At 43.5% G+C, this 12,991-nt stretch overlaps 1 protein-coding gene across 2 annotated transcripts in view; it reads right to left on the reverse strand.

Annotated features, from left to right (window-relative positions):
* The window catches only part of NRG3 (neuregulin 3), a 1,733,439-nt gene that overhangs the window by 149,458 nt on the left and 1,570,990 nt on the right, over positions 1-12,991 (reverse strand). For both annotated transcript variants that reach the window (XM_078641127.1, XM_078641126.1), the window contains one exon: positions 2,008-2,110. In XM_078641127.1, coding sequence (XP_078497253.1) covers positions 2,008-2,110 — 103 coding nt within the window. The remainder of the gene's footprint in view (positions 1-2,007; positions 2,111-12,991) is intronic.

The raw sequence follows: 12,991 nt of genomic DNA on the forward strand, positions 1-12,991 counted from the left end.
TTTCTGTGCGACCGCGATTCCCCCTCCGGTGCTGGGCCCTAATAGAAACGGGCGTGGTCATGACGGAACGGTTCCGTCATGAGCACAGCTCAACCGTAGCTCATGACGGAACCGTTCCGTCATGAGAATGGAAAGGGTTAAAAGCAAGTTGGAGAAACTCCCCTCGAGACTTGCATTTGAAATTTGAACTTAGACCGCTGTGAAAGACGCGTGCACAATTTACAGATGACTTGCCAATGTGCCAAACATGGTGAATTTAAAGAAAAATCAAGAGGCAGATTTACAAAAAAGTGACGCATATGTAGAGATGCGTCACTTTCCTTGCACCATGATGCAAAACCCTTCCGTCACCATGGATACGCCGGTATTACAAAACGGCGCACCATGGCGCAAGGATTGACAGATGTGTCCGAAATTCTGGCGCATCTGTTGATGGAAAAGGCACGCATTGCTGGAGTCGTGTCGCAAGCACGATGCAACTCCAGCAATGCGTGTTGCGGCCCATTCCCAATACACTGCGTCACTTCTTATGCCTGCTTCAAGCAGGCGTCAGGTTTTGACGCAGTGACATCCTAAAAGTCAAGCAGTGAAATCTTGTAGATTTCACCGCATCACATTTACGAGGCTTTCCTGCGTTGGAACGCCTACCCTGCATACATTATACCTGAAAAGAGGTATAATGTCACACAGGGCTTTACAAAGTGACGCATCTCGCTAGATGCATCACATTGTAAATGGGCGGCAACTTTTACGCCGCTGCTGCATCACAAAAGTGATGCAACAACTGTGCAAAAGTGACGCAAGAGGATTGTAAATCTGCCCGTAATTGTTTATTGCCGAGCACATGCAACTGAAGGCTCATTACTAGTCCCCAGCTCAGCAGAGTTCAAAGTATCACGTGTCCAGAGTTGAAAATAATGAACGTTGCAATTTAAATAAGGAGTGTAGGTGGGAGCCCTAAGAATGTTGGCAACATTTTAAAAGCTGGAACTTTGTGTTGAAAACATTCCCATTGTAGTATGCCTCTCTAAATAATAAGCCTGGGCGGAGTTCGTGGAGTTCTGCGTAGCGGAAATCTGCGAAGTGAAAAAATACCTCTGCCAAGCTACGCGTAATTCCGCGAGCGGTGGAGCGGGTTACCTCGTGTCATTCGCACTCATTTTTTGTGCCGGGTGTTTGCCCCGTACTATAAAATCAACGTAAATGGCATCTCGCACAGTGCAAGAGGGCACTGCTTCTTTCTGCTGCTTGAGTAGAAGTTCTACTCGAGCAGCAGCTTACCCAACGTGAACGGAAGGTTTCTCAACGCGAGAGCTAGCGACCATCCGCGACTGCCCGCGTTGAGAAATCTTGCAGGCAAGTCGTCTAGCATTGGATTTTCCTCTCTTGTGCTCGCAATTTTACAGTTGTTGAGTGAGGAAAAACTCCACTCCGCTGCACGAAGCGGAGTTTTTCAAAACTCTGGAAGCTCAGCAGATCACGGGCTGCGAAAAACTCAGCGAATGGAGTGGAGTTCACCGCCCAGGTTTACTAAATACATGCATATATATATGAAGAAAAAGAAGCAAATGTGCAACTGTAGAATGAAGCGGAACAGGTGGATGACTCCGTTTTTAAAAAAAAATCTCAAATCAAATTTGATCGTTTTCTAGGTTTTCAATGGTACTTTTGAAAAGCCCTCAGAATAAGCATTTCTATGAAAATGATAGGTTTTAGGCTATGATTCTTATAGAACCTCATTATTTGGACTTCAAGTGATGGAACTCTTATATCAATTAAGCATTATACTGTTTGATTGCAAGCTCCTGTCTACCATTAAGTCAGAATTGCAAGGGGATACTTTCGATATTAACATAACAATCTTGGATAAAATTACATGGCAATTACATTACATTGTGTGGAGCATTTACCACAAGGCACCAGTGTCTACCATGGAACTTCCATTCCTTATAAAAACACTAAACATGAAACAAAGAGCATTATAAATACTGCATGGAGCTTACTCACTTGGTTCTGAAGTAGAAAGCTGAACATATAACTCCCACAACGACTATTCCAAAGATGATGCAAGATATTGAAAGAACCTGTCGCTGGTATACATCTTCACTCTCTGCAAATGAGGGAATATGCACATTTTAACATGCTGTTACAGTATTGCTTCCTTCATTGACAGCACCGTACAACTGTAAAGCAGATCACATTTTAATAACATGGGAATAGGTTCTAAATTTCTTGTGGTTCTTTACAGTTCATCAATAAACAGCAGCGTCCCATGCAGGAAGGGGTGGTGGGGCTGGGTTGAGGGTTGAGGGGGGATTCAACAGGAAGCCACGAGGGAAAATTCAATACATAAATAAATAATTTCCCCTCAACTTCGTATATTAATCCCCCTTCTCCCAACCTGGACGCACTGACCCACAGCTTTTACCTGCAAGGGCCGCTGCTGTTGATAAATCAACAAATTTAGTATTTATTTTCCATGTGACTACATACATCAATTAGAGGTCGCCCTGGGAAGCAACTGCTATTTCTTAAATCTTTTTGTGCATCTAGCATACCCCTGGCAACCCCTGGTCAGAGGCAGAATCGCAATAGATGCTTTTTACTTTCTGTAGTTTCCTCTCCTTATCCCTCCCATAGCCCATAAACAGCAAATAGTCGTTGATGGCCTAAGAGTTGAAAAAGGGTTGTAATATCGCTACACCTGGCAATGTGGCAAATCAAATTTCATGCTGGGCACACGACTTCCTTCTTGTACTGTTACTGACTAACAATTTAACATTGATGAAGAAAGCAATACTGGATAGCCCACCTCGCACACATTATCTACTGAAACTCATGGCACAGCTAGACCACTGAGCGGTATGTAATTTGAGGTTGTTGGATTACATAACAGGTTTTTAAGATACATTCAATTGCATACTTTTTTACTAGGCAAAGCTGATTATGTAAACAGTGGTACAAACTTCTTCTCGCAGGATTCAAAAGTATAGCTTTTAGTAAATTAGTCTTTGTATCAAAATTCATGGGTGTAGTGATCCACCCATTTCATACCCACACACCAACCCTTTATGCAAAGTGGCTCATAACATCACAAAGCACTGCAAAGCTATTTTTGTACCAAGAAAAGGGCACCTATTAAATGCAAAATAACTTTAAACTATAAGTAATACCTTTCCAAAACTGACTTTGCACCAGTGCAAATTCTTGGGGGCCCATTTACAAGAAAGTGCTGCAGCCCGGCACCGCAGGTCCTTCGGCTGTGCCATGCCATGGAACTTTCAAAGCACAGGGATGCATCATATTTACCACAATATGACACATCCCTCTGTGTTCCCCTGCGCTGACGCACAATCGTCTGCTATGCGCCAAGCAGGCACCCTTGCGCCATAGTTCAGGGGAACCTGTGTTGCAGGGAGATTTTTTCAGTGCAGGAAGGGATACTTTCCTGCACAAAAACATTAAAAGAAGAGATTTACTCTTCCTATGTGTGCTGCAGAATGCAGCACCCCTAGAAAAAGGAAAAAACAAACGGAAATGTTAACATTTCTCCTCGTGGTGCCTCGACTGGGGTTGCTTGGCATTCTGGTGCATTTCCAGGATTACGAATTATCGTAACTCCTGAAATGTGGCAGAATACATGGGTGTTGCATGGGAACACCCATAGCAACACCCATATTACACCCCTTTCACGAAAAGTGTTGCGTGAGAAGGGGCCATATTTACAAGGACAGGAAAAGCCATGCAGGGTGGCTTTACGTGTCCTAGCAAATATGGGCCAGGAGTTTGTTCCAGTGGTGAGTCACAAAAAGTGACGCATCGGTGGCTCAATGGGTTTGAAAATAAGCCCCTTAGTATATATGTCCCCACATCTTTTTTATTGCCACTGGGAACTACATTAAATCCAATCAATAATTCACCAGACCCACATCACCCATTAATCTGAAGAAACATTAAATTGTTTTCAATTTTCAGTAACCAACCAAGCCATTTTCAACGTTTATGGCAAAACATTGTTTTTGCCAAAATATGTAATTAATCAATGTTTGTATCCGTTATCCAAAGAGTCTAAAGCAGTTTCTTTTCTAAATGTCCATCGATTCTCACACAACATCTGCACATAATGATCATGGAGAATGTAATGGACAGCGCATCTTAGAAACCAACATCCTCATTATCTCACAGTGGTGAAGATTCTGAACAAAGTATTATCCAGAGATTTTACTGTTATTGATCTAAGTTCTTAGGGACTTATTTAGAGTTTGGAGAATGTGATTCTTTATCAAAACATGACTGATGTCCTGTCTGCCATATTACAAGTGCTATAAACTATAATACTCTTGCAATATGGTGGACAGGATATTGCTCATGTTTGTGACAGAGTGTCCTTTCAGCTGAACTGCAACTGCAACTGCAACGGAGTACCCTCTCGACTACACCCTCAGTCCACCCGCTCGATTTAGATACAGAAGAACCTTAATTATGACATACACCTCCGACGGAGTATGGGCCACTGAAGGGTTTACATATAACATTGACCATCCAATTTAGAGTGGCCGGTGTAATGTTTATTTTTTCTTTTCATCAACACTGAGGGACAGTAAAACAAAAATATAATGACCCCCCCCCACACCATAGCAGGTAACCCCTGTGTTTTGGGAGTCAATAGTTTTCGCTTTTTTAAAACAAAATTCCACATGACAATGGTTCCTACCTATGACTAGAGATATCCGCAGAGACAGTAACATCTCTAAATGTGGAGCAAGGGTACTTCCCACTCTGGATCAGGCCCTTAAGGGCTGATATGGAGATTAGCAGAGAGGGTACTCCGTTGCAACTGTGACTTAGTACCCTCTCCACCAGATCCTCAGTCTCCCTGCCTGATTTACACGTGAGCAGGTTTAAGTATGTTGATTATGGAACCTACTCTGGCTCCATCCCTGACATACTCCTTCGACAGCTCGACAGAGTACAGGCCATTGGACGTTGACACATAACACCATCTGCCCTATTTAGAGTAGATGGTATAATGATTTTTTTTGCTGTCTGTCACCCCAGTGTAAAACCTGGCGGTAGGGGACAGTAAAAAAAAATAATCACCATTGCACCATTGGAGAAAACTTCTGTGGTGTGTGGGTCATTAATTTTTGCTTTTTTAAAAACAGAATCCCACGTAGGGATGTTTTTTTTGAAACACCGAAAACGTATTAAAGGTTCGCCAGGCAGCCATCAATTTGATGGAACTATCCATCAAACCTTTAACACATTGAGAGGAACCAGCATAATGGTGGTTCCTGCCAATGACTAGAGATAGGTGCTGAAGTATTTTACATTGTCGCCCTGATGGAGTACAAAGCGTACGCGATTCAAATAAGGCTCGTATAAGGCTCGTAGACTTCTTTTAAAACTAGCAGTCACCCTCCTCTATTGAGTATCCTTTTCTTGTCTATGATATTGACACACTAGAACTGAATATTCTTCTCCATTTGTTAGAATCATTGTTTAAAGACTTGTAATTCTCACTCAAAGAAATTAATTTCAGCGTATCCATTGATGCATGTGCCTTGAACTCAGTGGCGGCTCCTAGTGCTGCGGGCGGTGGGGCGGGGGAGGGGCAGGGGAGGGGCAGGGGAGGGTGGGGGGTAGTAAACTCTGGCATATAGCCGAACAGAGTTAAGTAAATAAATAAAACAAATTACATTGCGCGCACCGCATCACCGATTGCATTGCAGCGTGCGCGCAATATAATTCGTTTTATTTATTTACTTAACTCTGATCGGCCGTCTGTCGGAGTTTTCTACCCCCTACCCTGCCCCTCCCACCCACCGCCCGCAGCACTCCCTCGAGGAGCTGCCACTGCTTGATTTAATTGTCTATCTATAAACTTAAACTTAATTTCTTATGAAGAACATAATTGTGTATTGCTTTTCTATGACATCCTTTGTTTCTTTCTTAAAGTTAAGAGTATCAGTGTAATTTATTAGTTATGAGTTGAACACATTCATTTGTATTTTGCTGTGAAAATGGGGAATCTGCTATCATGTAATTTTGATCACGACTCACAGAATCCAGTTTTGCATATATTTAACCCTCAGATTGCACATGATACTGGGTAATACTTGGATTAGTAGTCTGGCTATTAAACAGTCAGACTTTTTTTGCTGCAATTTAGGTCTTTCTGCACAACGTTTACATCCCTTCCTGTTTAAAAGTGTTTAGTGTTCACGGACATTATGTTCAAATTTCTTTTTTTTTTGTTGCATAGTCTGCGATTCTCAAAATCATAGGTATTTGATTGCAAAATACAGGTCGAAAAATGTACAAAAGAAAAATTGCAACTAGAAATGTCTTTCAAATTCACAAAGAGTACTATATGACCCATAAAAAATCACAATGTAAAGGGGGCATGTAATGGGTGCCTCCACTTCTTGTGATTTGTTACGAAATGTGTCCGTGCTTTGTCTTTGCAGTTGCTCCCAACAGTGCCATTCACTAAATGCCAACCTTTTATGTTCAAAAGCAGCTAATGTACCTTTGAGGAACAATGACTTCTTTAAAAAAAATGCCATTCAATGAACGCGAATGCTGGTGTGGAAATCTGGCTCTATACCTTCATTCACAGCCATTTCCTTATGATCAAACACTCAGGCCTCCGAACTGTCATTATGTAATAGTTTTTGCAAATGACTACGAATAGGCTTTTAGAACATCGACTAATTAGAGCATACATTTTTACCTGGTGAAGTAAATACCCAGCGGTGACTTCTCCGCTAATGCGGAGGACAGCCGCGGTCGGTAGGAGAGTACCTGCCGGGGCAGTGACGTGGGGAGGGGGAGGGGCAGGGTGGGGGTTATTAATGTATGGATAATGGAGGTTTGCAGGTAAGTAAACATTTAAATAAATCAAACGAATTTTGTTGCATGCACTGCATCCCCAAATGCAATGCAGTGCGCGCAACGAAATTCATTTGATTTATACATTACTAACCCCCACCCTGCCCCTCCCCCTCCCCACGTCACCACCCCTGCAGGTACTCCCCTACGGACCGCGGCTGGCGGAGGAGCGTCACCCCACTGCTCTGTGAGCAGTGTAAAAGGGAAAGTACCGTCATTATAGTTTTCACTTTCCTTCCTTCTCAGGTGCATGGTGGGGTGGATGGGCCAGGCTGGCCAGTGCAGGGGACAGGGGGAGGAGTGTAAAGCACACTCTTAAAGTAGGCATGATGGTTTGGCTGGCCCAAGAGGGGCGGTCAAACCGTCATGCGTACTTTGCATCTTCCCTACCAGTCTGCATTACACAGCCTGGTGAGGAACATGCAAAGCCTCCCAGCCCCTTTCTGAGCGCCAATCCACGGTGCTCAGACCAATCACAATGGTGCTTAAGGCAGAGTTGTGAGTGGACAGAGGACTCTGGGAGGCTGGGAGCTTCCTGTTGCGGCATGGAGGAGATGGACTAGAGGTAGCAGCACCCGGTAGCACCCAGATAATTATGTTTAATGTTAGTTCAGGAGCTCTAAGAAGGGGTGAAAAACAACAAAGCCTCGTTAACAAGTAAATGGTCTTTTAAAGACATGTTAAGTACTCGGGTGCGGCTCAGGCTCGGACTGGCCATTGCGGGCACCGGGCAATCCCCCGGTGGGCCGCACGGGTGGGGGCCGGTTTGGGGTCCCTGGGGGCCGTTTTTGTTACAGGGCCGACGGGAGGGGGGGCCGGCCAAGCACTTTGCCAGGGCAGGTTTTGGTTCCCAGTCCGGCCCTAGTGCGGCTGCTATAAGACGGATGCCAGACCAGCCAGCGAGCCTACAGCAGCTAAAAACCTGTCTGTGTGTAGCCCGTGAAGCTGTATTATCCCGGGCTGACACAAACGATGGGGGAGGCAGAAGCCCTTTGAGCCTAATGGGTGTTGCGCGCTTGCCTACCACCGCTTAGTAGCTGCTGATACTGTAAATACCTCACCCTTTACCCCCGAAAGATGGAGATTGGCTGAGCTTTGAATTCGTAATTTCCCCCCTACTTAATGTATTCACTAAAGTACAAACAGGTGAACATATTTCTGTATTTACCAGCACTAGAGGAAAAACAAAGGAAAAACTGTAAACTTATATTGAAATCCAATATCTGCTCTATGAAATTAATTTAATGTATTTTAGCAGATTCTTAGGTAACACAGGTGTTCTTATTTGGGCTATTGTTTTGAATGTGTCTCCTAATGTGCTGGTTTTGGTTTAGATAGTGGTGTGAAGATTATGCAGCTTTTATTGAGCTGAAGATATGTGTTCAGCAGACTACTCACAGCTGATGAATTGTGTGAAGAATGGATATCCAGTAAGGGGGCAATACATGAGTTGATGGTGACGTGGATAACTTGTATTGTGAACTCCCTATCATCCATACACATAAACGGTCGTAAAGTACACCCTGCACTTGCTTGTTGTCAGTGGTGTACGAAGGGTGTTATTGGTCTCAGTGAAAGCCAGGAAACTGGCCAACAATCTCCTAATGGGTAATAAAAAAATAACAACAACAAATGGAGTGAAATTGTTACTGTTCACAGCGAAAACCGCTGCCTTTGCACCTGCTGTTCTATTTATAGCTACGTCACGGATTCTGGTAGCTATTTGAGGCCTACAAGGACCCGACAATGTACTTCCTTCTAACCATATGAGTCTATCAGTGGGGAATTTTACAAATGTACTTACTGCACAACACGATATTAACTTCATTGCTACAGTCCCAGCTAAACGGCTTTCTTTTTTTTTATGAGAAATGCCCCATTTTTGGCAATGGTTTTTCATTATAATATAAAAGCGTAGTAAAGATGGAATAATATTCCAACATATCAGTAACGAGTCGGTCTAGTCTTCAAAAATACACCGGGGATGTACAATGGAAGAACAGCATTGAGCTTCAGGGACTTTAAAGCAGTTCCTATGAAATGAAGAACTGCAAATTACACCCACACAGAAGGATATTCTTAGAAAGGCAGGCTGCTACTAGAAAAATGTTATTCAAAACCTGAAATATTTGGATATCATTTGGAAGATCTGTCACCCCTTCCGGTTTTCTAATAATATAGCAAACCTCACGCCAAAGGATCAGGTCACTTCTCACGTTAGAATGAGTGAGTGCCAATCCCAAGGCCTGATTTCTATGAAGGGCATTGATTTATAACACCTGCGATTTGAAATTACAAATCTGCACGTTTTAAGGATTGCTAACATCGAATATATCGTAGGTTGAATCAAGTCCTAACTTAGCCGCCTGGTAGCCCAGTGGACTATAATACCTCAGCTGCAAGGGCCGATGTTCGATCTCAAAGGTTAAAGGTTCTAATCCAGGCAGACCACCCAGCCTTTCATCCATCTGAGGTCGCTAGAATAAGTACCGGTGAGTAACAATAAACGTGGGGGCATATTTACAAGCCCCTTGCGCCGCCGTTGCGTCACTTTTGTGACGCAGCGGTGGTGCAAAAGATGCGCCACGGAGCTGGGTATTTACAACGTGACGCATCTGGGAGATGCGTCACGTTGTAAAGCTCTGCGCCAGAAGGAGGCGTTCCTGAGCAGGGGGGGGCGTTCCGGCGCAGGAACGCCTTCTAAAAGTGGCTGAGTGAAATCTACAAGATTTCACTCAGTCACTTTGGGGCCCATGCTGTGTCAAAATGCTTGAAGCAGACGTAAGGATTGACGCAGCATTAACAAGATAGGGCCCCCCAGGGCATTGCTGGAGCTTACGACGAAACTCCAACAATACGTCACTTTTACGGCACAGATGCGTGACACATCTGTGCCGTTTTTGCCCCATGGTGCACCGCATTGTAAATGCGGCGCATCCATGGTGGCGGAGGCATGGCGCACAATAAGTGGCGCATTCCTGCTGATATGCAGGGATGCGCCACTTATTGTAAATATGCCCCTTGTTATTCAGCGCCAAGATACATACAGGTGAACGTGCGCCTTACAAATTCACATGTGATGTTAATGTCAAAAAGCTCCACTAGGCAAGAAGGAAATAAAGGCACTCCTAACAGAACGCCTTACTTTCTGGGTCTATGCCAGGATACCGTGTGTGTGATTCGAGCATCAGCAATACAGCAGACCCCGAGTATGTATAAATATAAAACTAATAACATATTGTATGAAGAGTCATTAAGTGTGCCCTGCCATTTTCTCAGATTTACCCCAACAACCCCTCCTAGGGAGTTACCAGGGGTTATCCGTAAAGTTGGGGCGTGGCAATACTACTTGTACCCGCAGGGATTGGAAACGTCCAGGGAAATCAGTAAACCCCTCTTGATTCACCTGATAATTCTTCATTTTCTAAAATGACTTCACTTTAAAGGTTTTTCAATGGCTCAAGCCCCGCAGTGAAACGTAACCTATCAGTCAGTCCTCAATTTCCAAATTCCAAATGGGCCTGGCTTTAGCAGAATTAATGGACCCTCCTAAGAGACCCTTGAGATTTAGAGTAGACCATGTACGTCACTCATGCACACATCTCTCTCACTGCAAGTGAAGTAATACATGAACCTCACAATTCTACACAAATGTAGTAAAATTAATACATTCGAAGCAATGAAAAAGTAACACAATTATGCCCCAAAAACGTAAATAGATCTTCAGAAAATGATGAGTAACCAAGCAAGACGAAGACAGTATAAAGGAAACGGATGGTCTAAACAATGTACATTAACAGGATACAAATGATGGGATACTCACTTCGTTAGCCTACCAATGGGCTACCAGATGCATTTCCTGGTAGAGGTGTGGTGCCCCAGCCAGGGCGACTGACTCCGGAATCTGTGGATCACGGATCGATCCCTAGTGCCGGTGACAGATTAGCCCAGCACCATGTGACTCTGGGCAATAGCTTGCTTAATCTTCCCGACGGCCCCCAGCGCGTAGAGACCCTTACGGGTGATAGTTTGCGCTTTACAAATGTGGATTATTATTATTATTATTTCCTCACACAGCTTTTCATTACTATGTGTCACTGGCACAGGAGCACAGATATGTTCCTATTTCAACACCAAGCGGAAAGTAAGCCAAGCAATCTCGGCGCAACTGAGAGGCAAGTAATTTTGTGGAAGGCAGAGGTTGTGACACCAATGTGCTTTAAGTGGGTTTAAAATGATGACGAACCCAAAAGGGGGTATGACTTAAGAAGTATACCTTTGAAAACATTCACAAGAGGCATAGTTTGTGTGAACTAGGGGCTTGATCAAAAGCATGTATAAAATCCTGTGTTTGACAAAGTAGAGTCAGATTAGATGAATAATAACTAAAATCACCATGCAACATGATATTTAATTTAACAGATCAACTAGTACAATTATCTTGGGTCCTAATATCAATGAAACACAAGTCAGAGTGGATTTAAAAGCAATCAGCTGAGAGTGGGGTTGGTGCAGAGACACTTGACTAGTTAAGGCCAGGTTCTTCAGTGAATGAGGTATGTAAGTGCCGGAAACAGATTACTATATAGTGGAAGTGGGTGTAGATTCATTACTACCATAACCATAACAGTTATTAGCCTGGGTCATAGCAGAGTTCCTTGTAAGGCCACCCCTTCTCCATCGGGGGCCTATGGCCTGTACAGTGTACATCCTCAGGCAGCTGCAGTGGACCCTTCTCCTTGCCTGATCTCCCGATATATTTATTCCTTAGTGTCAACAATTACAGACTTAGCTGTTTCTTTGAGACTCACACTTACAAATGAAGATGACTCCTGCTTTTGCTTGACCTCTCATCTGCCATTCATTCAGTTGACCAACAACCCTCGTCCACACCCTGTAGTATTGAATAGGACTCACTAACAATGTTCTTCACTGGTCTCATTCTACCTTTCCAATCAACACCAATTTGCTCAGAAGCACACCTTCAGGTCCCGAAAGATCTCTACACCTCTAGAGCCTCCCACTATTGCGAACTGTCTCCTCTCATATTCAACCACTACAAGGATCCCCTTGGGATTCTACTCAAAGGTAACAGAATCAAGAGTCACCAATATGTCGACTAAACACAACTGTACCTTAAAGTCTCCTCAGTTCCAGACATCCAAGCCTCAAACACGGCCAACACCTCATCAGACCAGGAAATACAGCACCTACCTAAAGCTCAACCCTACTATTTGCCCTGACATCCTTGGTGTGGTATTTCCCCAAAATCGTTTTCCCTCACTCTTCCTGCTTGCTGAATTTATTTATGTTGGTTTTAAAAACACTGTGAACTTTACCACTGCTATCCAGTGCTAAAGTGCCCATGGTCTCTTCTTCAAACAAGATAAAAGTAGCCTACACCTAATTGTCATGCTTAATTTAATCATATGTCTTTAATGCATGGTACCCAGGGTCTCTAAATTAAATAATCATAGTGTGTCTGAAGCACTCATTGGGAAACCTACAGGAGTACCACTTTAAAACATGTCTCAGGTTTGCCCTAAATCTTCCAATGCAGTTTTAAACTACCATTTCAACCTGCCCAAATAAACCTTCTGCCAGACCCAAGCATTACTTTCTAATACTTATCAGTCATCCCTAAGGCAGGACCTCCAGGCTCACTGGACAGAGTGATTGAAATTAAAACATGTGTGCTAAGTCCTGGGAGTGAAAAACTCCTAAAGTTGTTTTTCCCTGTTGTAAGGTCTATATCTCCCATTGACCAACACTGGGCTATCTTATCACATTTATTAAGTGCTAACTTTAGATTGCGAGAAGATAGATTGTTGGAAATGGCCCTCTCTACAGGGTCACCTTAAGACATTTTGCCTTACTCCTCCCATTTTGCTGAATTTATTTCTGTTGGCTTAGGACTTTAGGCACTTTACCACAACTAACCAGTGCTAAGGTGCGTGTGCTCTCTGCTTTAAACGTAGTAACATGGGTTTATATCCAATTAATATGTTCAATTTTCTTGTAAGTCCCTAGTAAAATGCACTACACTTGCCCTGGGCCTGTATATGAAATTCTACCAGTGGGTCTGCAGCACTGATTG

Source organism: Lissotriton helveticus, chromosome 5_1 (assembly GCF_964261635.1).
Source record: "Lissotriton helveticus chromosome 5_1, aLisHel1.1, whole genome shotgun sequence".
In the NCBI taxonomy this organism is placed as follows: Eukaryota; Metazoa; Chordata; class Amphibia; order Caudata; family Salamandridae; genus Lissotriton; species Lissotriton helveticus.